Source organism: Colletotrichum aenigma, assembly GCF_013390185.1.
Source record: "Colletotrichum aenigma strain Cg56 chromosome Unknown KSG_Cg56_contig01, whole genome shotgun sequence".
NCBI classification, from domain to species: domain Eukaryota; kingdom Fungi; phylum Ascomycota; class Sordariomycetes; order Glomerellales; family Glomerellaceae; genus Colletotrichum; species Colletotrichum aenigma.
The window spans coordinates 1,649,502-1,674,574 of NW_023500907.1; the positions used below are offsets into that span (position 1 = coordinate 1,649,502).

At 55.8% G+C, this 25,073-nt stretch overlaps 7 protein-coding genes across 7 annotated transcripts; 4 read left to right on the top strand and 3 right to left on the bottom strand.

Annotated features, from left to right (window-relative positions):
* Positions 1–858: 858 nt before the first annotated feature.
* CGCA056_v000433 (AB hydrolase superfamily protein) lies at positions 859–2,021 on the top strand (the record flags this gene model as incomplete). The annotated part of the gene is made up of 4 exons (XM_037315694.1): positions 859–915; positions 969–1,367; positions 1,422–1,689; positions 1,741–2,021. 4 exons carry the CDS (start codon positions 859–861, stop codon positions 2,019–2,021), a joined length of 1,005 nt encoding a protein of 334 aa, XP_037186270.1.
* Positions 2,022–2,472: 451 nt separating this feature from the next.
* MSH3 (DNA mismatch repair protein MSH3) lies at positions 2,473–5,805 on the top strand (the record flags this gene model as incomplete). Its single annotated transcript, XM_037315695.1, has 1 exon — positions 2,473–5,805. The coding sequence occupies one exon, from the start codon at positions 2,473–2,475 to the stop codon at positions 5,803–5,805; it is 3,333 nt and encodes a 1,110-aa protein (XP_037186267.1).
* Positions 5,806–6,374: 569 nt separating this feature from the next.
* CGCA056_v000435 (uncharacterized protein) lies at positions 6,375–8,854 on the bottom strand (the record flags this gene model as incomplete). The annotated part of the gene is made up of 6 exons (XM_037315696.1): positions 6,375–6,819; positions 6,886–6,922; positions 6,974–7,442; positions 7,494–7,895; positions 7,949–8,413; positions 8,816–8,854. The coding sequence occupies 6 exons, from the start codon at positions 8,852–8,854 to the stop codon at positions 6,375–6,377; spliced, it is 1,857 nt and encodes a 618-aa protein (XP_037186268.1).
* A 3,018-nt stretch (positions 8,855–11,872) lies between these two features.
* On the bottom strand, positions 11,873–12,927 carry BET2 (Geranylgeranyl transferase type-2 subunit beta; the record flags this gene model as incomplete). Its single annotated transcript, XM_037315697.1, has 2 exons — positions 11,873–12,501; positions 12,561–12,927. 2 exons carry the CDS (start codon positions 12,925–12,927, stop codon positions 11,873–11,875), a joined length of 996 nt encoding a protein of 331 aa, XP_037186265.1.
* A 6,207-nt stretch (positions 12,928–19,134) lies between these two features.
* Positions 19,135–21,520, top strand: rga2-1 (putative Rho-type GTPase-activating protein 2; the record flags this gene model as incomplete). Its single annotated transcript, XM_037315698.1, has 3 exons — positions 19,135–19,759; positions 19,897–20,721; positions 20,775–21,520. The coding sequence occupies 3 exons, from the start codon at positions 19,135–19,137 to the stop codon at positions 21,518–21,520; spliced, it is 2,196 nt and encodes a 731-aa protein (XP_037186266.1).
* Positions 21,521–22,383: 863 nt separating this feature from the next.
* On the bottom strand, positions 22,384–22,968 carry RRS1 (Regulator of ribosome biosynthesis; the record flags this gene model as incomplete). Its single annotated transcript, XM_037315699.1, has 1 exon — positions 22,384–22,968. The coding sequence occupies one exon, from the start codon at positions 22,966–22,968 to the stop codon at positions 22,384–22,386; it is 585 nt and encodes a 194-aa protein (XP_037186263.1).
* A 488-nt stretch (positions 22,969–23,456) lies between these two features.
* Positions 23,457–24,975, top strand: CGCA056_v000439 (37S ribosomal protein S23; the record flags this gene model as incomplete). The annotated part of the gene is made up of 2 exons (XM_037315700.1): positions 23,457–24,132; positions 24,185–24,975. The coding sequence occupies 2 exons, from the start codon at positions 23,457–23,459 to the stop codon at positions 24,973–24,975; spliced, it is 1,467 nt and encodes a 488-aa protein (XP_037186264.1).
* Between the last annotated feature and the right edge of the window lie 98 nt (positions 24,976–25,073).

Below are 25,073 nucleotides of genomic sequence, written 5' to 3' on the forward strand. Positions count from 1 at the left end.
TTGTAATTCACCCAACCGTTCGGGGATCCTAGGCCCCCAGCCAATCACGCCTTTGGTACGTCACGTGCAGCAACCAACACGCCCAAGCTTCTGCAGGGCGGATATTTTCCTGGAGCAAGTCATCTAATAACCCAGTAAAATAGGTAATCTGAGGTAGCAGTTGGACAGGTTCGTGCCAAAACCATGGTTTGCATCCATCGTCAGAGAAATGTCTCATGTTTCGCCTATGAGGGGTCTTTTGGAGGCTCCAGAACGAGTCCCGTCTCACGCAGGCTGCATGGCATCATAAATCGGACCTTGAGAGAATAAGCCGCGATGCGACGTCCGGTGTGTGTGGGGAAAACAGCCGGTACTCTGTGGACAGGGGCCCGATTGGACCCGATATCGTGCCCCGCAAGACGGAAGGACCTCGCGTCCGGAAGACCCGCATTCTGCCGCAGCTGACGAGCGGTGTGTGCCACCTGGCACTCTTATTAACCCCTGATTCGAGGATAGACGCAAGATGCACTTAGCCTAGCCTGGCTTACACGCTTTGAGATGGGCAAATTTGGCGAGAGCTGGTGCACGGTTTTTTTGTAAAGTTATGAGCTGGCATCTGTTTTCTTTTGTCTTCCCTGGAGATGGGGTCATGGCATCCATGGACATGGAACGCCGTTGCCAGAAAGGGGCATGTCGTACCTGCCCGGTTGGTTGGTTAATGAGGTTGGTGGTTGCCAGTTGGGTAACCCCGCGGGTAGTGGTGGGATATAAATTCATGAGCCGAGTCCCCCACGAGCTTTGTCTGATGAGATTGAACTTCAGAACCATCTTCCTCTTGACTCCTCATCCATCTTCACGACTATGCTACTCACACACAAAATGCTGTCTGTCGAGGAGACCTTAGCACTTGGCACCCCTTCTGCCGAATGGGACGAGGTGATACATGACAACACCACATTTTTTGCCGTCATACCGCTTACACCTCATAGGCCTTCAAAACCAGCCCGCCTCGTGTGAGTGGCTGGACAATGGACACTGACCTGGGCGGACTGAGAGCCATGATGGCCCAGGCCGGCGCAGCCCAGCGTGCAGCAGCCCCAGATCCATCAACCGTACCCTGGGTTGAGGAGGAAATCCAGATTCCCACGAGAGACGGCGCGTCTCTCATTGCCCGCATCCATAAGCCCAAGCAACTCCCTGGGGACGGCTGTCCTGTTTTCGTGGCCTTCCACGGTGGCGGCTTCATCATTGGATCCGTCGAAGAGATTTCGTTCGTCTGCCGCGCCTTCACTCAGCTGGGTGGCATTGCGGTGAACGTAGAGTATCGTCTTGCTCCCGAGAACCCATTTCCCATCCCCGCGAACGACTGCTACGACGCAGTGTCCTGGGTGAGTAGCGCAAAGCCCGAGTGGCTTTCAGTTGAGTAAGCTGACCGCCCATAGACAATCGAGAACACCAAGAACCTGGGAATCAACCCAGAGAAGGGCTTCCTCGTTGGCGGCGAGAGCGCCGGCGCAGATCTGGCTCTTGGTGTCGCCTATCTTTGGGGAAAGGAGCAGCGATCACCCCCACTGACGGGCATTTACTCGTCAGTTGCCGTTGCAGCTACGGAGGAAACTGTCCCCGCGAAGTACAAGGATCGCTTTCTGAGCATGGAGCAGAACGCGCATGCGCCAGTCATCACGAAGGAGTCCGTCCAAGTCATCCACAGTAAGACTACCCCGCAGTTTTGTAAAAGTTCCGTACTGACAAGGGTGCCAGAGAACTACAAGCCTGACTTCACGAGCCCCGTCGCCTACCCAATCCTGTCTCCAGACCTCGGCAGCATCATGCCCAAGACCTACTTCCAGGCCTGCGGTCTCGACCCTCTGAGAGATTGCACTCTGGTCATGGAGCAGGTGTGGAGGGACGCGGGGGTGCCCACCAAGTTGGACCTGTATCCCGGTGTGCCTCACGGCTTCTGGGCAGTTTACCCGCACTTGAAGGCTAGCCAGAAGTTCCTGGAGGACGGCGCAATCGGTCTCCGTTGGTTGCTGAGTTGAGTGGTGGGCGTTTCGGTTCTAGAGCTGGCAGGGAGGTCTTCAACTGCTTTGAGCAGACGTTTCGTTTCTTTCAACATACCCCTAGAGTTGCGTTTCTCTTAATCCGATCAATGAACCTAAAGTAAAGACATGGAAAAAGGGCCTGGCAGCAATCTGAGTGATTTTTTCCCGCGCGACTTACATGCAGCCGGTTTCACGCCATGAAGCTGTAAAAAGAAAGTTTAATATGAGGGACCCAATCCCTGACGGCCTGCTGCGGAGTACTGGCGCGGACCCCTGTAAAGCATCGAGCTCCAGTGGGGGCCCCCTGCAACCTCTCAACGCGCTCACGCCCTGGAGACGCGACGGGACGAGACCGGGGCCTCCTAATTGACATCACCATCCAAATCTTTCCAAGCTGGTTCACAATCACCACGCAACAACCGCGCCGCCAATCTGCTTGTCGTACACAATGGCGCCCAAATCGAAGCCCCCCGAGAAGCAGCAGCGTTCGCTGACGAGCTTCTTCAAACCCAAAACCGTCAATGGCCTCGCCGAGGCTTTCCACAAGTCCCAATCCGAGTCCAGGACCAGCCCGCCCGAGTCGCCAGAGAGCTCGCGCAAGAGACCATTGGAAGAGGACGCGGATAAGGGGAACAATGGACTGGAGAAGACGTCAAAGAGAGCAAAGGCCGACAATACCGAAGTCGTCGACCAAGGCAAAAGCTCGTTCTTCCCTGGCGGAAAGAAGAAACCTGACCAGGAGCCCAAGGCGAAGGCATCAGCATCCGGAAGTAGGACAGGACGCTTTGTCTACAGCCAAGAGTCAAACGAGAACGAAGAGGAGGAGGAGGACGACCCGTCGACGAAGAAGCACAGGGAGGAGCTCCACAAGAAGTTTGTGAAGAAGCTGGGCCATCCAGACAGCATGCTGCGCCGCCGCTATCGAGAAGACGACAACGAAGCTGCCGAGGGAGAGGAGGGCGATGAAGACGAAGAAGATGAGGCACCGCCGCCACCAAAGGCGAAAAAAGGCGGCGCTCGAGCGAACAAGAAGCTCACACCAATGGAGATTCAGTTCCTCGAAATCAAGCGCAAGCACCTCGACACCGTCCTCATCGTCGAGGTTGGCTACAAGTTCCGATTCTTCGGCGAGGACGCCCGCATTGCCGCCAAGGAGCTCAGCATCGTCTGTATCCCGGGAAAGTACCGCTACGATGAACACCCCTCGGAAGCACACTGGGACCGCTTTGCGTCAGCGAGTATCCCAGTCCACCGGCTACACGTCCACGCGAAGCGTTTAGTTGCCGCTGGACACAAGGTCGGAGTCGTTCGACAGATTGAAACGGCTGCCTTGAAGAAGGCCGGCGACAACCGCAACGCACCGTTCGTACGAAAGTTGACCAACGTCTACACCAAGGGCACTTACATCGACGAGAACGGCGAGCTGGAGACTGGCGACGGCGGTGCTCCCTCGGGAGGGTATCTGCTGTGCATCACCGAAACCCCGTCAAAGGGCCAGGGCACTGATGAGAAGGTCGATGTCGGCATAGTGGCCGTGCAACCGACAACGGGAGACATCATCTATGATACCTTCGAGGACGGCTTCATGAGGAGCGAGATCGAGACGCGCCTGTTGCACATCTCACCATGCGAGTTCGTCATTGTGGGCGATCTCACCAAGGGCTCCGACAAGCTCATTCGTCATCTGTCAGGAAGCAGCACAAACGTTTTTGGCGACCGCAGCCGCGTCGAGCGCGTCCCTCGATCTAAGACCATGGCTGCCGAGGCCTACTCCCACGTCACGCAGTTCTACGCCGAGAAGCTGCAGCAGACCCCAGACGCTGCCGCCTCCGCTCTCCTGGACCGCATCCTTCATCTCCCTGAGCCTGTCACGATATGTCTTAGTGCGATGATCTCACACCTCAAGGAGTACGGACTCGAACACGTTTTCGATCTGACCAAGAACTTTGCCAGCTTCTCTGCGCGCCAGCACATGCTCCTGAACGGAACAACCCTTGAGTCGCTCGAGGTTTATCGCAATGCCACAGATCACTCTGAGCGCGGTTCTCTCTTCTGGGCACTGGACAAGACTACTACCCGCTTCGGCCAGCGCCTCCTCCGCAAATGGGTCGGCCGCCCCTTGCTTGACGTCTCCCGTCTCGAGGCTCGTGTTGCCGCTGTGCAGGAGCTTCTGGACGAGCAATCTTCTACAAAGGTGGACCGCCTCGACAGTCTCTTGTCCAGCATCAAGACCGACCTCGAACGCAGTCTCATCCGCATCTACTACGGGAAATGCACCCGCCCGGAACTCCTTTCCGTCCTCCAGACCCTTCAACGCATCGCTATGCAATACTCAACCGTCAAGTCAGCCGAGGAAACAGGCTTCACCTCGCCCCTGATATCCTCCGCAATCTTTTCCCTCCCTCAAATCCTCGACCTCGTCGTCTCGCACCTCGAAAAGATCAACCCGGAAGCCGCCCGCAAGGATGACAAGTACAACTTCTTCCGCGAGTCGGAACAGACCGAAGATATCGAGGACCACAAGATGGGCATCGTCTCCGTCGAGCAATCACTCGACGAACACCGCGCCGAGGCCGCCTCCTCCATCAAGCGCAAGAAGCCCGTCGAATACGTCACCGTCTCCGGCATCGAGTTCCTCATCGAAGTCCTCAACACAGACCTCAAGTCCGTCCCGGCCTCCTGGATCAAGATCTCCGGCACAAAGAAGCTCTCTCGCTTCCACACCCCCACCGTCGTCCGCCTGATCCAAGAACGCGACCAACACCGCGAGGCCCTCGCCGCGGCCTGCGACGCAGCCTTCACCTCCCTCCTTCGCGAGATCGCAGACGCGTACCAGCCCCTCCGCGACGCCGTCTCCTCCCTCGCAACCCTCGACTGCCTCCTCTCCCTCTCCCGTGTTGCCGCCCTCCCAGGCTACACCAAACCAAGCTTCCTCTCAACCCCGACCCAGCCCACAATCTCCATAACGCAGGGCCGTCACCCCATTGCCGAACACACCCTCTCAGACCCCTACATCCCCTTCACAACCACGCTCTCCTCCCCATCCCCGCTAGCCCACCTGATCACGGGCCCCAACATGGGCGGCAAATCCTCCTTCGTCCGCGCCGTAGCCCTCCTCGTCCTCCTCGCCCAGATAGGCTCCTTCGTCCCTGCCGACGCATTCTCCCTGACCCTCGCCGACGCAATCCACGTCCGCATGGGCGCCCGCGACAACCTCGCCGCAGGCGAATCCACCTTCATGGTCGAGGTCTCCGAGACCGCACGCATCCTTCGCGCCGCTACGCCGCGCTCGCTCGTCATCCTCGACGAGCTTGGCCGCGGCACGTCGACACACGACGGCGCCGCCATCGCACACGCCGTGCTCGACCACGTCGTTCGCGAGAACAAGTGCCTGACCCTCTTCATCACGCACTACCAGAACCTCGCGCGTCTCGCAGACGGTATCGGCCAGGGGCTCGTCAAGAATGTCCACATGCGCTTCACGGCTACGCGCAAGGAGGGCGAGGACGGAAGGGAGGATGACGATGCCGGTGCCGACGAAGAGATTACGTTCCTGTACGAAGTCGGCGAGGGCGTCGCCCATCGCTCGTACGGTCTTAACGTTGCGCGGCTGGCTCGGATTCCCCGCAAAGTCATCGAGGTGGCTGCGCAGAAGTCAAGAGAGATGGAGCAGGATGTAAGAGCAAGGAGGTTACGGGGCACGGCACATCTCTTGTCCGATGTGCTGCAAAGCAAAACTGATCAGTTGGAACACTTGATGTCAAACATAGAGCAGTTGTAACACCACCATGTGTACAAATCACACAACGATATGATAATGAATTGCTTTTGTTGCTAAGTACCATGCTGTGGCATTACTAGCTGGCCAAGAAGAATGAAATCTCGTGACCAACCGAGATCTCGGCTACCAGGACTATAGTTTCCTCCGCACTCGACTGAAGAATGTTCGAGTTTATAGTCTCAAAGTTGGCAACCGTCTCTTCTGAACCACCGTATATACGGCATCCCAAAGGTTCTCGACATGCCAAGCTGGCCAAGCCAGCCTCATTCCTGGTCCTTCGCGAGAGGCACTGCGTAATTGCCCCGAGAAAGCGCAGAAGAAACCCTCCGCATCGCTGAGGCGTGAATCGAAAACGCGCGGGGTCAAGCAACAGCATGCCTGCCTACTTAAACAGCTGGGAAATTTAGCAATGTACAGGAAAATAGAGGTCGGCGCCTTGAACGTACTTGAAAAGGGAAAATGAAAATGAAAGACGAAAATGAAAGCCTCTGTCTGATACACGTCGATTGCCTAACGTCGCCTCTTTCTTTGATGGTCCCACGAGCTACGAAACCTCGGAGTCGTACATCTCAGAAATTTCCATTGAAACCGCCATCCAAGCCCTGGCCCGGATCGTTCTCGTCGAAGACATTGGGGGCGATGGGAAACATGTGAGGGTGGTACAGGTTCCGTTGATCCGGGTGGCCATTGATTGGGTTGAATCCGTGGTGCGCATTTTGTGGCCAATGGTGCGGGTAGTGAGGATGAAAGACAGAGTCGATTGCCTGTGCGTGCGCGAAGTTGTGGAAGGGGGGAGGCATCCCCATGTTGGACATTCTGGCCTGGTTCAAGTGAGCGTTGTGACCACCAAAGAAGTTGTGATTTCCAAATGCCGGATCCTGCAAGCCACAGTTATTTTCCTTCCCTTTGTAGGTTCGGTGCGACAGCTGCTTCGCAGCAGGGGTAGGAGACGCCAACGTCAGGTTTGAGTTCGGGTTCATCGGTTGGAGGGGGATACGACTTCGCACATTGAATCTGCAACATAGGGGTCATCAATATACCGTATCAATAGGAGATTTGAGGTCGTGGCCAAGAGCCGACCTAGCTTGATCTGTGATCTGGGTCGGGGGTTGGCGGGCTGTGAACAGATTAGCAACAGCTGAAGATGGAAGCAATGATAGCAACATACGGTCAGAAGAGCCGTCTCTGAAGACATCGCCGGCTCCTACATCAGGTCTGTCAGGGATTGTGAAAGTTCGTTTGAAGTTGCCCATCTGATCCACAAATTGGGACTCGTCGAAGTCCGTGTCAAAACTGTCCGGGTCAGGATCGTTGTCCGCATCGACGTCGCCATGGGAATTGTCGTTGTAGGCAATACCAAGAGGCATGTCAGTGCCTAGGACAAATCCTTGGTTGGGGTCACTGACATCGGCGTCGTCGCTGGCAATCTCGAATCTTTCTGGGGAGTTTTGGAAGTCTGCCTCGGGGGAGGGGCTGGTCATGACCTTCGGACCCTTTTTAGTTCGGAGTTGTCTGGCACGAGTGGGTCGCACGAGGGCCTCGTCGTCCGTGTCTAGCTCTTCCTTGACCCTAACAGAAGGAGACTCGAAGCCATCGGTGACAGCGCGTCTCTGACGACCTCTAGGCTTCTTGGCAGGCTGGATATTGTCAGTTTGGTTCCGGGCTTAGCAAGTTGGAAGGCACCATACCGGAGTACCCTCAATGGAAGGGGCATCATAGACACTGCGAGTCTTCTCAACCTCCAAGTTGAGGTTAGCCACCATCTCGAGGGTAGTGACAGCCTGAGAGTCAAGCTCCATCTGAAGGAGGACCGAGGCGTCCTTGCGCTGGTTCCGCTTCTTCCTCTGATCCGGGGTAGCGGCGTCGAAGAGACTCATGCCGGGCCAGATAATACCCTTGAGTCTAACAGTGTCGTAGTCCTCCTCGACATAGTCGGGGCCAGGATCAGCTGGCTCGCCCTCTTCTCCAAAGAATGTGATTGCTTCCTGGTGCTCGAAACTTCCCGTCTTCTTGGCAGACGGAGTCGAAGGAGCGTCGGTGTCGTGCTCAGTCTTGACAGTCACAGCAAGGGACTTCTTCTTCTTCACAGTCTGCAAGAGGTCAGTTCATCTAATCAAGAACGGAGGTTACGGAAACAGCCTACCTGGGCTAGGTGCTGGCCAGGTCGCTTGCCATTGGTCATTCCTCTGGCTGCCATGAGACGCTCTGCGAGCAAACGCTCGAGATTGTGCTTGGCGTACCAAGTGTCATAGGTGGCAATGGTCGCAGCGGCGGAGAGGTCTGCGTGGGACTCGAGTCTCGTAGTGTTCAAGGTGTGAAGGTGGCCCTTGGAGCTCAAATGGGTCAACAAGTGAGAAACGTCAGAGAAGCGAGGGTGGCTGGAGCAGATGCAGCAGAGCAGAGGGATAGAAGAGCCATCTGAAGACTTGACGTCGGATGACTTCTTGACAGCTGCCTTCGCGTTGGAACCCTTGCCGGCGTTCTTGGCTTGGGACGGCTGGGCCTTCTTGGAAACCTTTGCAGGCTTCAACACCTTGGGCGCCTTGGAAGGCTTGATAGGGATATCGTTGTCGACTTCAGTCTCACGGGCTGCGATGTCGGCCATACTCTGCTAATGGTCAGTAACTGCAAGCATTTCAGGCGGTTTCCGAGGTCAGTCGTGACTGACTGGCAACGGCTTCAGATGAAGCGAGCGTGGTGGGGAACTGGATAAGTTTCTCGGGGTAACCAAAACGCAAAACGAGAGGCAGGAAATCCTCCCTGTGATGTCGTGGACATCAAGTGGGCAAAGAACGACTGGTGTTTCGAGATGTCGAAGACACGGGAAAGGCAGAGCCGAGCAAAGAAAGCAAAGCGATGACACTGAGTAGCTCAGGACATGTGGGAGGAGGGGATGAGATAGACAATTGCTGTCGCGGATGGTGGGAGATTGAAAATTGGCAGACAGAACGAACGGTATCTTGGGATGAAGTTCCGGATGGTGTGTAGTTCAGGGGAAAGTGGTACTCACGGCCTGGGCAGCAACAGCTGCTTGACGTCTGGGCGCCATTTTTGCAGGAAAGAAAGAAGCAGCGAGCTGTTCATAGTAGCTGCGTGCGTTCCAATTTCCCGAAAGGGACGTTGCTTGAGGTCGAGGAAGGGAAGGAAGGAGGGAGTGTCGTCGGTCGTGTGCCCGACGTGGTTCTTGCCTGCGTATGAAGCTTCCGTCAGTAAAAAGAACGAGCCAGAGCAAGCACGAAGGAAGGGACGAAGGCTCCTGCATTGAAAACGCAGGAGAGACAGATACCCTGGATGAAATGGCAGGCGGCTGTCCAGTCATCACATGACAGGAGTGGGACCATCCGCTATCTCATAGGACAGGACCAGATACCGGATCACCACTGGACCATGGCCGTCGAGAAAGATAAGGTCCTCACACCTCGAAATTTCTGGTCTTGTGCTCCCAGTACTGTGCATTCCATATGCCATTGCTGGCAATGAAATTCCAGTGTCGTGACTGCCTCCACCGTTGGTCCCTGGCTCTGAGAGCTCAGGTACGCCTCATTTTCGTCCCTTCCTGGGGTGATCTGCACTTACCGAGAGCTGGAAGCCAAAAGGCAGGTAGCAAGCAACGTTCTCCGATGCCGTGCTAGAATTGTCTGAGTCGAGTCGTTGGATCTCTTGCCGAATCAATTTCCTCGGTGGTTTGCTTCGCGGAAAGCTTGATATCGTGTCAAGGCTGTGCCGTCTTCGGTAGGCAGGATCTGATCAAAAACTCCGGTTGAGCACCTTGCTGCTCTGGGTATTGCGCCGCTGATATATGTCGAAGGTATCAAATGAACCCTGCAGGGGTTAGTAAGTATATGCGAAGATTGTGATGCTGTTTTCTCTGGTGATCAAAACGATTATGGTGATAGTGGCAAGGAGAAGGAAAAGAAGATTCCCAAGCCAGGTGTAAAGAGGAGAGAAGGAAAAAAAGTAGATCAGGGTTCCTGGCCCTCCTTTTATCTATGTGCAAACTTCAGAAATTGCCCTCGACGCCCTCACGCCCATATTCACCTTCTGAGGCAGCTCTCGCCTTTCTGAATGTAAAAAAAAGGCGAGAGCAGGACCGAAGGGCTAATGGCTCCTGCTTTCTCAAGTCTCATGGAACGCGTGAAGGGATCAAGAAGACCCAGACACCATGGCAACACTCTGACTATCTACTCAATGTTCCGTGAGATCATAAGAAGACAGTGCCCCTGTGAAGTTCAAAGGGTCCAAATGCTCAAAGTTATGGGCAGTGGTTTGTCCATACAAAGCATTGGGGAACCACAGAGCCACCCAGACCAAGTGCATTAGTCTCCAAATCTTGAACTCCATTGTGCCAATCCCCTCTTGATCCTGACGAGATGGAGTGCATACCAAGAACAGACGGTTCCCGGGCAACCAGCACTGAGTACCGGGGTAGAACTTGAACATATGGAAAGGGGGCAGAGACCACGCAGCCAGAACCCATGAGGCTCTGACAGCAGATGCAATCTGAAAACCCTTCTCAAGCAAGGCTCTGGCGAGATGCTTGACTCAGGTCGTCCCATCGCCCAGGCATTGAGATGAACTGCGATGACCCGACCAAAATGCAGGTCCAGACGAAAAAGAACACAAGGAAATGACCAACATCAACCCCCAAAAAATCCAAAAGCCAGCCATAAAGAAAAGGCCACAAGATGCAGACAAAGTAAAATAGAAAACCAGACTTTAAAGCCTGTTTTCACGTACCTCTAGTACCCAGCAGGCTTGATCTCCCGGTCCTTTGGTGCTATGGGGATGGATGTGATTCCGCTTCTCGCGAGAATTTTGACAGTAGTGGTTTTCGGTTGATTCTGTGAATAACAACAGAGGCTTCTTGGACGACCTGAAAGGCCTGGGAGAGTCGTTTTTCTCGGTGATAAAATATCGACAGGATAGGTGTTGTAACAGGACTTTTGGTCGGGGTGGCGGGAGTTCGATACGGTATCGAAACAAGTCGTAGAAATCAGGGTACGTGACAGTGGTAGAAAGGAGGAAGAGAATTTGAAGGAGAGAAAACTGGATAGAAATCGTCTTGCTGACGACTTCTCCAGATGGGGAGAAGAGGGGAGAAAGGAGTGACGAAGGGTTGGTGGTGGTGATGTTGTGAAGTGGTGAGGTCGGAGGAGGGGTTGTTTTTTCCCTCCCGGTGGTGTTGACAGGAAAAAAAGAGCGCGACGCGCTAGTTGGGTGCGAAGACCGACCTCAAGCAGCTCACCTGAGCCCCAGGCATGTGACTGTTGACGAGCTTGCGTATTGGTGCACCTGGTTCCTGCGTATTCACATGCAGTGTCCTGAAGGTTCTCACAAAGGGGGGTAGGAAGGGCGCTTGGTGGGGAGCCGCCTAAGGCAATGGAGGTGCCTTTGGTGTTTTCAACCTCAACCACCACCACTACTCCACTTCCTTTGGAATTGGAAGGAGAGTCAGCGGGCGAACTCTCAGCTGCTGAGAAGGAAAAAAAAAAGAAGTAATCGGAAGGACTTTGGTGTTTACAACCTTGGCCACTACTACCACCACTACCTACCTCGGTTACCACCCCAGCTCCTCTGATGTGGCAGTCTTCTGAGAGTGCAACCAGACTCGACTAACCGTCTCCTGACCACCCAAACAACAAACACCGAATCGTTAGTACGTAGGGAGATGTGTTCTAGACAGAAGCAGCCAGCTGTTGCGACCAAGTGGGTATACTGAGAGGACGGCACTTACGCGTGGATTTTCCACCTCACTTACAAATACCGTTCTTGAAGGTCTTGGTCAACGATAGATAAGTGGTAATAAGATATATTATTGTATTGCGTATTGGGATCAACCCTAATTCAGGCTCCGTCGAGGCCTGTTTAATAAAATGTCTGAAGGCTAGCACAGGGCAGATCGCGTGTAGCAAAACGAAAGCCCCTAAAAAGCCAACACTTTTGCTCTTCTCTCGCCATGTATCCTTGCTACCATCGTAGTTGGAATTAGCAGGTTATTAGACGGCAAGAGGTAAGTATTGCGAGCAAATTCCACTCCCGAGCAACTGCTCCCGTCGCATTTCCAGCATCACTGCGTCTTCTTTCCCAATGCCTTCTCGGTCACCGCTCTCGGCATGCAGTACACAGGATCGACCTCCGCCATGCCCGGATACCCCAGCAAGCTGAGACCCGTAAGGCCGAACAGGGTATGCCACACGTCCACCATATTCCCTGGCCGATCTGAGATGCCGCCGAGCTCCGTATCCTGGCACTTGAGGATGAAAGTGATGAGCTTCTGCCGGTCGATCCAGTGCGTCCGATCAATGATGCTCAAGCTGCTCAGCACCCACCAACTGTAGCACACGTCCTCATCCTTCTCGGGCCTACCATTGAGGCCGCCAGCCGCAACTTGCCTCTCACTCAACCACCGACCTAGCTTGTCCTTCTCCACAAGATCCAGACGCCCTGCGATGGAGAGCGCCGCGAGACAGGTGAAGATCTGACCCGAGTGGGACTCCGCACCGGGACTCACACCGTAGCCGCCGTCAAAGTTGGTACACGCGGCGATGTGCTTGACAGCCTTGTCGACGTCCACCAGATCAAGCAGACCAAGCAGCGAGAGAGCATTCAGCGCACCGTAGAGGAACCGGGTGTCCTCCTCGCCCCATTCGTCACCTGCGAAAGTTCCGCTTTCACGGTTCTGAAGATCTGCAATGACTGTTCCTCAATGTCAGCATCTCATGCGCAATCAACAGCGAGAAGCGGCAAGCACTCACACTTGCCCACTTGCGCCTTCCCCTTGCCGCGCACCTCCAGCTCATCCAAGGCGTCAATCATGACGAGGATCTGTACAGCACTAACTGTATACAGCATGTGAGCATCGTGGCCCGGCGCGGCCCCGAAGCCTCCGCTCTCGTGTTGGCACGAGAGAACGAAATCTATGGTTTCGGCGCGGGGAAGCGCGTCAGGGTGACCCAGAAGGTGCAGCGCAGTGAGGCCCCAATAGAGACCGTTCAGGCGTAGGTGCTCCGTCAGCCAGTAGTCGTACTCGTCTTTGCGAGTATCCAAGCTCTGGATGTACTTCACGTGAGCCGCTGTGGCCAGCTTGAGCTCGTCTGGAAGATTCTCGAACTGGGCCGCCATGGTAAATCCTCGTACTGTCTGGGGGTGAGTCAGATTTTTGAGGTTCTGGGACGGACAGATGATCGAGGGTTTCGTTGGGGCTTGAGTGTAAATAAAATTTGACGATGCTCCACGCAAGGTAGAAGGAAAGAGATGAAGTTGTGTCGCTTAGGTAAGGCAGTTCGGTTGGGTCCCCGGACGCACGGCAGGTTCCGCCGTCTGACGAGCCAGGATGTTGCATCCCCGTCAGGAAGGGACACCGAACCGACCAGGACGCGCTGGACCCACGTTTTCCGGGTGCTGTGATGGGATACCTATAACCTCTGAAATTCTCCGAGAAGCGAGCATTCGTCTTTCATCAAATCATATTGTGTCGTCTGGCGAGGCGCAAGTTGCTGTTTCTGCTGGAAAGGTCACTCGGGCCCGATGTATGCTGAATGAGGCCTCGTGTGTTCTCAAAAATAACCACGGCACTCGCTGGTGAGCTATCCGCCTGCCTTGCCGCCATCAAGCCGATGTTGCTGACTGACTCTGGAAGCTTGGGTGACACTTCTCGTTTCCAACACCATTGGTCACGATTATCGCTCGCTCGGACTTCGACTAGCCACCAATCGTTGACAGAACCGATCTAGAGGCTGGCCGGTGGTGCACCAGGTGACTGATTGACCAGACCAGGCTGCTTGGCTATGCGACTACGGGAAACTGCGTTGCGCGCCTTTCCCAAATCAACGGGGCCTGCATGAGAGATGGGCGAATCTACCTTGGCCAAACTCCGAACAAAGGTATCGGATTGGATAATGCATTGCGATACCATCTTTTCCAGACCGGTGTACATGCCTTTATCCGGCTGGTCCCAGAGTCTCCGGCCTTGTTTCTTGCATCGTCGGCTGGCACCACGGCCGGGTAGATCTCTCCTTGGGGTGGCGGCTTGCCGACTGCGAGAACGGCATTAGATGGAAACTGCCAACGTCAAGATGATGGAAAAGCATACTTCACATCGAAGATCGACGGCAGGGAATATGGCTCTATTTTGCATGCTTGTATCGATGATCAGGATTACGCAAGAGTGCCGAACAGCTTCCACAGTGCCGTCATCAAGATCGGGGCTTTACGCAGGGGCGCATGATTCAGAGGCATTTGGGAGGCGGCAACTGACAGTCGAGCCCGCTACAGGCTTCATCCTGAAGATTGACCTCATGCTCGGGTGCGAACTATGACATATCGGGCACTCCTTTTTGAGATGGCGTGGACGATACTGGCCTCGGTCTTGGAAGCTTCTCGGGCCTGCGCATCTACAGAGCATTAGACTTTAAAGAGAGAAGCAATTCCCTTCATGTCCACAGCCAGCACAGGCCATATCCATGGTTGACGGCGGCATACGGCCCAGCAGAATGACGATGCCATGTGCGCGTACCAATTTTTTTTCTGGGTCTTTCCCGTCTGCTCCCGCCATACTTTTCAGTATGTGGATGACAGACTGCCCGTGAGCGTGATCCAGCACACCTTATCCACCACCCCCAGGCTTGGCCATTACTTGTCGAGGAAACACTACCGAGTTTCAGAGTCGTCGGTTGTGTTCCTGGACTAAGCCGTTTTCGGTCTGGACGTCACCAGTGAGGTGCTTGGCCCTGTCGAAATCCCACTCAGACCGTTCGCAGATACAGCCTTCAGGCGCCTGAGAGGAATGTTCTCATGTTGCCCGCAGTCGACTGCCGCCGAGATGCACAGTATATGCTGAATTATTTTCCTCGCAGTCGTTTGAGCGGCAACTAAACAATCCAAGTACCTTACTGTCTGCAACTTGGTTTGCTCCGATGGTGGAGTCTAAGCAGGCAAGGTGGCACCTGGCGTTGGTCATGCCTTGTTCAAGCCAGCCAACGGTAAGATCGATAATGAGAGTTCCCTCGTCGTCGCCCCTCTGTGGCTTGAAGCTTGAACTTCAATGGGTCCGGGTCAGATCCCGGTGGCTTGAACACCGCAAACGGCTGTCCATTGTTCTCGTTGTGATACGTTGATCACATATTTCTGCTCATCGCAGTGTCAAGTTACGGTGAGAACAGGCTGATTGACTTTCCGTCAGTCGCACCTTACTGCTGACATATGGCGGGCGGAGTGGTGGTGCTCTTGGGGTAGTTGTAGGAACACATATCGCGGTGCAGAGAGCTCCGCGATGTCAATGTGACCTCCGTGCCTGTCCGATCTGCAGGCCCGAACTGCGAAGCTCACACGCCATCGCAGCCCTTTGAGTTTATTCCGCCAATTGTGAAAATTCATGGACACCTACTGCGGCTGCGAGGAAATCATTACCGCTTGCGACACAGAAGAGGGCAACGCCGCCGAAAGGTACGAGATCTGAAAGTTTCCGACGCTTCGGCTCCGGGCCCGTTGACAGATGGTAGCTGGCATCGGGTTGGCTCTTGTACGTTCGGATTTATCATCAAAGAGGATGAATCAACACCCTGTTGGAAGAGTTGGATGACGATTGGTCTTGTGTTTCTTCCACGCTCGCGGGGTGAATGACGAGGGACGTGGCATCGAGATCGGCAAAGTTTGCCAAATCTTCTGCGCAATAACCCGTCGTCTCGTCCCTGCTAACTCTGCTCAACAAGAAGTCAGGTGGTCAAAGAGCATGCACGTTTTTCGGTACGATTTCGAGATAAGGCTTGTGCCGGAGCGTTGCGGCAACGGCCAGTTCGCACCATCGGCCCATAGGAAACTTCGAGCAAGGTCGGTTGGTTGGCTCTCAACCCATCCGGAGGCTGGCAATGGTGTGCTAGAACGTCTCCTTCGCCCGTGCATTGCAGAACACCGTGCAGTAGCGTGACTCCTTTCCGTCAGACCAACGACCAGTCACCAGCTTCCTGCCGGGGTTACAGAAGCAATCGCAGCGAGTTGAGCCGAGACAGCCTTCAGAGGAAGGCGAGATATGTTCGAACCGGGCTGTCCGTTTCTCCGTCTTCCGTCTCCGCCGACTGTCGGTGTCCTGGCCACATTGTGTCCTGTACAATTGCCCCTTCATTCCCTCGGAGAATAGGGGCTGTTGGCTTCCGCCTGTCACCATCTGTGCAGCGCAACAGTCATATCTGGGAACGGAGATGCCGTCGAGCAGGCGCGATCGATGCCTGAAGGACGGGATCCACAGACGGCCGCAATCTTGAAGTCTTAATGCGATATAAAGCAGGTGGTTAATGGCCAGCGAAGAACTTGTCATACCTCACAGCGAGCCAAAAGTCCGGATCCAGGGGGCTGTGAGATAAGGTAATGAGCCGTTTAAAGCTCCCGTCCGCAGCTGCAACCAAGAGCACCCCTGGCATTGGCGCATTCCCGGCGAATCCCATCCATGGCTATCCATAGAAACGTTTGTGTTTCAGAAATCGGGTCGCCGGGCAGCCCTGTAGAGTCGAAACGAGGCATCATTTCTTGCCTTGGCACAAGGCATGTGATATTGCAAAACGCGACGCCCTTTTCATCAAAAGGGCAAAGGGTCATCAAAGATGAGGCGGCACGCTTTGGCTGTAATCAAAAAGAATTTGCCCAACGCGTGTCCTCCGTCGCACGCATACCAGGCGGCCCTGAGTCCGGGGGCGTATGCTGCCATGGGCGGGATTTCTGTGTATTGTTCCTGCTGCTTGCGAATACGAACAGGGTCCAAGAGGGAGGAGATATCCAAAGCGTTGACGTTGCTCTAGAGTCTGGCGGACTGGCACTGGAAGCGAGCAAGGCGTCATTGACGAATGGTCTGGTTGGCATTCTTCTCATTGACATGAGAGTCTAACTCGATCGACGACGGGTTCCTGTCGCATTGGAGCCGGGAGAGACGTTAGGGGGGATTCTTTGGAGACATGGCTTCCAATAGCTCGAGCGACGCCAATGTCAAACAGACGTGCGCGGGCCCAATCGACACTAGAAGACAACCGGGTCCTGATCTGTGCGTGCGTGACGGACAGACGGACAGGCCCAAAGCCGTTGGTCTAATCCAGGTTGGCCAAACTTGACGGCGCTGCCATGCCGCATGCAGCGCATGTTGGCCGTTTGTGGCGATTGGGGCCGAGGGCGAAGACGGCAGGAGGAAGTGGAATGTTGATGGATTCATTTGACGCTGATGGGTTCGTTTGTAGACATTTTCCTCGTCTTCTTTTCGACCTGGCCATGTTGATGATGTGAGGCGGACTGGGCCGGGCTGGGCTGGAGCTTCTATTCATGGAATCTGATAATGACGGGAGGTGTTGTTGAACACGGAAGCAGCGCGGCGACTCGACACAGCCCGCGGTGGGCGCATGGCCGCTAAGCCTGAGGGCCTCCACAGCTGGCGTGGAACCCTCGAGTGCTAGCGTTCCGGGCTCTCCAGGCAGTGGTGATCTCTGCCCAACTTCACTCTTGATGTGTTCCCACCTGGCGCGTGTCTGATTTACACCAGTGGAGCTGATGTTGTTGCATGGCAGGGGCAGATCCACACCCACCCGACAGGCCTCCTTCTGGCAGCCCAACTAACGAAGGCCTCCTCTTTCCCCTCCGCCCCCTCTTCTCCTCACCTATCCTCCAACACCAACACCAACAGCACTTGTTCACTTCACTACGGATCCGCACCGTGACACCGGCCCAGACCTCACTCGCCAGCTGCCCGGCCCCTCTGCTCTTTTCTGGCCCCCTCCCCTCGGGACTTCCAACTTGTATCTGTACCTTGCAGATTGCAGCTGCCGCCATTTGCCTGCCAGGTACAGGCACAGGTACAAGCCGACACAGACAACCTACAGAGACAGGCACAATCGAGCCATATGGTCGGATTTGCGCTCCTCAGCAGCAACATCACCAGACCAGACAGACAGCATTGACAGTTGGGAGCACGCATTCTTCTTCTCTTTTCCATCAATCCCCCATTTTATCTACATCGAACCCTTTCAGCCACCTGCTGTTTGTGCACAGGTAGACAAGGAGGGAACAACCCAGAAGACGACAACGAAAGGCCGGCTCCTTGAGGCCCAAATCAACGCCCATTCATTCCATAGGTGCATCAGCCTCCCTGGCTCCGGCTGCTGGCACCTCACCTCACTCACCTCACTCCAACCTCGGAGTCCACATCCACATCCACTTCCCCATCCCACAGCTGCTACCTCATCATCTCCTTCCTTCAGGTACCTTCCATTGCCCATCTATCTGTGCAATACAACCAACCTTACCTATCTTTTGGTCTCACAATTTCAGGTTGCCATTGTCACCTTACATTTGCGCTGCTAGTCCCTCACCACACCTCATCTTACCCTCTTACCATCTCTCACCCTCTGTGCCTGCTCTCATTACACACATTTCGCAACTCACCATCCCATCTTTTACCACTCCATCCTCATCCACCTTTCCTGCATTCACACACGCCCCTTGCGCCCCCCACCTGGCCTAGGAACAAGCCGGGCAGCCGCACTGTCACAGGGTTGTCGTTTTTTTTGTTATCCAGAATAGCAGCTCTGTCTGTCTGCCTGCTGTTACACCCCCTCCTCCCCTTTCTATCCCCGACAGATGCGTGATCCGTCCGTCCCCGTCCCAGTGCGCACACCGAAACAGCTACAGCTCACCCTCCTGTGGCAGACAGCGAATCAGGATTGGGGCCGTTACTGGGCTTGTCTGTCCCATCCCATCTCATACCATCCTGATCCACGTTCGCTGCTTTGCCCTGTGTGCTGTTGCACCGTCGCTAGGTACTGTTGATACCACCACCAAAGATCTGAGGGAGGGAGGTGCTGCTGCTGTCCTTCTGCCACCACCGCACACACTACACCTCAGAGGCACCGACATCTAAGAGGCCTGCCCGCTGCCTGCCTGCCTGCCCTGATACTTGGCCTCGCCCCCATCCTCCTCACATTCGGGGCCTTACCACGCCTCTGCCTGGCTCATCTCATCTCCAAGGGCGAGGTACCTCGACACCCTGCGCCTACCTGTCGGATTCATACGGTACGGATTACCTGACTGGGACTTGCTGCAGCTCTGCCCTGCCTGCTCCTGGTCCTCTTTTTGGCGCTCCCGCAGCCGCTGTCCACCACCACCACCACCTCCTCCTCCTCCAACATCCTCGCTCACCTACTTACGCCTACAATACGCCCACACGCCTGCGCATACGCCGCCTTGTGTCGCCTTCGAGTCCTGTGCCTCTCTGACCGGGCCCCCAAAACACTTATTTTACCCAGCGACTTGCCTGCCTGCCTGCCAGAGCCCCCGGGGGCACGTTAATCTCCTGTCATGGGTCGCAAGCATGCACCGCAGCCGCTGACGCTGTCTGAATCTCAGTCCGCCGACCACCAGCCTGAGGACGTTCCGCGCTCTGCTGAAACCCTCGCCTCTACCGTCCCTCCAAGCGCTGGCTCCAAATCGCAATCTTCTCCCAGATCTCCGCGCTCTCCCTTTAGGTTCACTCCGAAAAGACCCAGCACCAGTCGCAAACAGTCTCTACAGCTGGCTGACGAACATCGAAACTTTGACGACGACGACGACGACGAATTTCAGCAATATCCGCCCATTTCCTCCGCCCTGCACCGCGCGTCCGAAGACACGCCCCCTCGCCAGCATCATCAGCAACACCCCATCAGCCCCCGTTCTCAGCACCGCCTCGACCATCCCTCCCCTGGCTCCAGCAGCACCAAAGCCTCCAAGGGCGGCTTCTTCTTCAATTTCACAAAGTCGTCCAAATCGTCCCATTCTATCGCATCTTCATCCTCGCCCGCCCACCACCACCACCATCAGCAGCAACCCTCGCGCCATAACCACCAGCAGAACCCGAGCCAGAACCCTGACTCGAGAGGCGAAACTATGTCGAGGGGCCCCGACAGTGCTCCCATGAGCACCACCCAACCCACCCAACCTTCAGGTACGAGGATAACTTTCCTTCTTGAGACCGAAGTGTCCCACTGCCTGTGCTGCCGGGGCCCACCACCTGATCCATCCCCCGTTTCGCCTATCGTGAGACCATTTCTTCAGCCGCTAACCCATCTGCCATTTCACCAGCCGACTCGTCCTATGCTGAGAACGCCGTCCAAAAGCCCGCACCCACCTTGCCGTCCAAGTCCGACGTGTCAATCGCCTCCGCTGCCGACTTCGATCCTTCCGCTGCCCAACCCTCTTCGTCGAAGAAGGGCAAGTCGAAGCCCTTCGGTCTCTTGACCCGTAACAAGTCCCTCCGCGACAAGGACCGCGACAAGGACGGCTCAAGCTCTAGGGACAAGCAGCCGAGCCCCGTACCAATAACGATCAGCGAACCCGAGCCGTCGCACATCCCCTCCGACCCTTACAACCCACGCAAGGCGTCAGCGCCTGCACCTGCAACTGACAGGTCAATCAAGGAAATGGTCAATTCCACGGCGCGGAACCGCTCAGAAGACCGCGGTTCGCCACGAGACATGGGCAACAAAGAAAATCTGAGGGAGAAGGGGAACAAGGAGATTCAGAGAGAAAAGGAGCACCACCCCCGCCAGAATTCCTCTTCGGCAAATGGAGGCTTTTTCGGTGGTTTGAAGAGCGGAAGAGATATGATCAGCAATCGCCTTTTCGGAAAGGGCGGCCGCAGTGGCAGCACGACGGAGAAGGAGCCTGTCATCGACGACGAACACTACCAGCTTAAGACAATCAACCTGCCTCTGGTCGAGCAAACACGACGCACACGTATTTCGAAGCGTTTGGAGGACTCTAGAGACAAGACTGAGTTCTGGATGCCTGCTTTCCCATGGCGCGCAATCGACTATTTGAATTACAAGGGCTGCGATGTCGAGGGCCTGTATCGTGTGCCGGGTAGTGGACCCCAGATCAAGAAGTGGCAGAGGAGATTCGACGAAGGTTTGACGATACAATCCACGCAGATGTGACCAGCGCACTAACAAGATTTCTAGAATACGACGTCAACTTATTCGAGCAGCCTGACTTGTACGACATCAATATTATCGGTTCCATGCTCAAGGCATGGCTGAGAGAGCTTCCCGATGAGCTGTTCCCGAAGGAGGCACAGGAACGCGTTGCGAGGGAATGCGCTGGCTACGAAACCGTTCCTCCACTGCTGGTCGAGGAGCTGTCTAACCTATCGCCGTTCAACTACTACCTGCTCTTCGCCATCACCTGCCACCTCAGCCTACTTTTGGCCCATTCCGACAAGAACAAGATGGACTTCCGAAACCTTTGCATTTGCTTCCAGCCCTGCATGAAGATTGATGCTTTCTGCTTCAGATTCCTGGTTTGCGACTGGCGCGACTGCTGGAAGGGCTGCAAGAACGAGGCAAAGTTCATCGAGCAGGAGTATCAGCTTTTCGACCAACCTCCCCCGAAGGGCCTGTCAGAGCCGCGCAAGCCATCCAAGGAGTCATCACAGGAACCAACGCCGGAGGAACCAACGATTACTTTGGAGAGGGCCGCAACACCGTCTGACAACAGCAGCAAGCACTCAAACGCTAGTATCGAGCAACCAAAGGATCGGCGGCTAAAAAAAAAGCCCCTCCAACTCTCTGAGTCCAACGGCAGTGTCGCATCTAACTCGACCATGGCAACAACTCTGACGATTGACAGCGGCCGCGACGCGCCACGAGGTTCAAGCGACCTGCGACCTCTGTCACCCATCAAGCCTCTCTCGCCCCTCGGTTTCTAAAGCACAGTATAGAAACCATCAACAGTTTCTTTCAACCTCGAATACCCAGGCGGAACTCGTGTGCATATGGAGCAGTTGCATCAACATTACATTATCGACGACGACCTTACGCCGTTAACGACTTTCGTTTTCCCCTTCATGCGCTTCCATCCCATCACTATTTTGATGCTGTCCGGGTGGTTGCAAAAATCTCCAGGTGACGGACCGCATAGAGATTGCAGATTGGGTTCCGCTTCGTTTGCGACACAGCATCATGCTATTTGGTATACCCCAGGGCATCGAATCGTATCACAAAAGCCGTCGTTTTATCCCTTTAGGAAACTGCGTTGGGCTACTTTTGCATCAACGAACAGGATCCTCGCAACCCGAGCCGCCGTCTTGCGTTCGCGCTTCAGGCAGCTCAGATTTGGGTACCTAATTTTCTTCTTTTCTGCACTTTTGTAAGGAGCTACGAATCTAGCGATGTTTGGTCTTTAGTAGCATAGCAGGACATGGGGATGAGGAGCATTCACGAAATGCTGGCTAGGTCGGGGGACACGGACACAGCTCACGAATAAGTATGACTGAGGGGGTTCGGTGGGATCTGTGTACTATATGGAGGATTATATATGTAGCACGAGGTCAAGCGCGGCCAGACGAAGCCCGCGGTGGAAAATGAGGACCACAAGTTCACAATTCAAAGCACCAGTGCCAGGTCAAGGTTGATGTAATCAGAGCCAGAGATCTGGCTCGTGAAGCCGTTCCATTCCTTTTAAGAATCCGACGCCCAAGCATACAGACTGGATATGAATAACCACCGCCAATAAAACGCCAACCCATGCCGAACCTAAAAGCATTACACAATTTTGGTCTCCATTTTTTCTCTACCGCTTGCCAGCCGCCTCGCGCTGGTTCTTTCTCATTTTCCTCTCGTTGCGCTTGATCTTCTCCTTTCGTTCCCTGCGCTTGTCGCCACGGATTGTGGTGCCCTCGGGGCGGTTCATCTCCTTCTCGGCATCGACCTCGACAACCCAGTCGTCCTCGCCCTTCTTGTTCAGGCCCTTGTAACCCCACTTGCGGCGCCACTCCTGCGTGTCCTCGTCGAAGGCCAGGTTCTTGCGCTGCTCGCGCGTCTTGGGCTTGATGCCGCGCTTGGCGGCGAAGCGCTCCCACTTGGTCGGCTCCTTGGCCTTGGGGACGGGCTTCTCGCGCGGCAGGTCCGTCGAGGGGGGCGGAAGCGTCAGGAGGACGCCGTCGGAGGTGCTTTGGAGGGGGCAGGTGGTCAGGAGCTGGTTGATGAGGGCCTGGGCGCCATCGCGAGCTGTGGCGGCGAGGGATTCCTCAATAGCGGACTGGTCGAGCTCGAGGGGGTTGGGGTCGTTGGCGAGCAGCAGGCCCAGGTCGAAGTTGTAGGGTGTGGGTTTGTTGACTGCGACGGGCAGCTTCGGGCGCGAAACAGGGAGCGCCATTTCGATAGCCGGTGTCGCGTGCTTCTATTTTGTGGTTTGGTTCGGAATGGCGACTTTCGGGGAGGTTTGGAGTGTGCAGATGTCTGGAGTTGTACGGCGTAACGGGGGGAGCGTATCTGGGGCGCCTGCAGGTGGGATTATCCAGAACTTTTTTTCTGCCAGAAATTTTGGCGGCGAGCGATTAGATCGGATCAACTGCCACCGCACCGCCGACCAACAGCGCCCCGCCAATCAGCGCTGCAATTGGCTCAATGACCTACGAGCCCCGGAGGGGTGTGCCTCTAACGAGCCCGAGAATTTACGAACTTTTTGGAGCTTGGGGAAAGACATCGCACGACGACGACCTACCAAAGGGGCGACTCGACGAGCTGCTTCGGACGGAACCGAACACCCGCGACTGTGCGAATCCGAATGGCCTCATAAAGACTCACCGGCAAACAGACATACGAGCAAGAAACAGCCAGCCCCGGGCACCGAAACCACCCACAATGGCCTCCGCCAACTGCGCGCGGTGCCTCACCCGGCCGACGACGGCCGCAGCAGTAGCAGCACCCCGGGTCCTCTCGCAGCGCATCGTCCCCGTCATCACCTCCTATGCGGCCGCCGCCCCGTCCGGCTCCGCCCTCTTCTCGACCACCTCCGCCCACGCAGCCGGCGGCGCCAACGCCTCGACCATGCGCAAGGTACAACACTGGGGAAAGCACATCCGTCGCGGCAAGATCAACCAGAACTCCAAGAAGAAGCGGGAGAACATCAAGGTGAAGAAGCCCGCGCCGGGAGAGCGTAAGGCCTTCCGCAAGCGCATCACGCTCAGCAACAACAGTGCGCTGCTCGTCGAGGGCCTGAAGGTGGTTGACGGGACCACGATGTCTTCGGCCGAGGCTCAGGGGACCATGGTCGGTCTGCCGGATCAGCTTGTCGACCAGCTGCGCACGCTCGAGGCGTTCAAGATCCACCAGCCCTGGGGCCTGTTCAGGAAACCGCACATGCTCGTGAGGGAGGAGACGGTGAAGCTGGTCAGCAGGGTCGACAAGGCCGTCCAGGAGAGGCAGACGTTGAGGACGGTGTTGACGGGAGACAAAGTTGGAGGCAAGAGCATGTTGCTGCTGCAAACCATGGCTCAAGCTCTCTTGAACAACTGGGTTGTCATTAACATCCCCGAAGGTATGCTCACTCACTCCATAAGCAGCATCACCACAACTAACACATACTTCAGCCCAAGACCTGACCAACTCCAACACGGACTACAGCCCCGTCCCCAACTCCAAGCCCCTCCAATTCTACCAGCCAACCTACTGCTTCAACCTCCTGCAGCAAATCATGAAGGCCAACGGGCCCGTCCTCAAGAAGCACAAGATCACAAAGGAGTACCCGGAGCTCCTCCACGTCCCCAAGGACGGCACCCTCTACGACATCGCAAACGCCGCCAAGGAGACCGAGTTCGCCTGGCCCGCCTTCCAGGCCCTCTGGTCCGAGTTGACCACCGCTCCCGGCGGACCCCCGGTCCTCCTCACCCTCGACGGCCTCTCCCACATCATGAAGATCTCCGCCTACCGCGACCCGGCCTTCAACCTCGTGCACGCCCACGACCTCACCCTGGTCCGCCTCTTCGTCGACGCCCTCAGCGGCAAGACGCCCCTCGCCAACGGCGGCGCCGTCATCGCCGCCACCAGCCGCAGCAACGCCCCCCGCTCCCCGTCCATGGAGCTCGCCCTCGCGCAGTCCGCCGCCGCCGCCGAGGGCCTGCACGTCCCCACGCCCGACCCGTACGGCAAGGGCTACGACGACCGCATCTACGAGTCCGTCCGCAACGTCGAGACATTCAACGTCAGCGGCGTCAGCCGCGACGAGGCCCGCGCCGTGATGGAGTACTGGGCTGCCAGCGGCATGTATCGCTCGCGCGTTGACGCCGGTTCTGTTGGTGAGAAGTGGACTGTCGCTGGTGGTGGTATCCTCGGCGAGTTGGAGCGGGCGAGCTTGCTCAACACGCGTATGCTGCAGTACTAAAGGGATGGGACGATGGAATGAGAAGTGCGGGTGGGGGCAAGCAGTGTATACATGTATGAGTGTACCAAAGATGTGGGAGGTGTGAAAAAAGGAAGAGC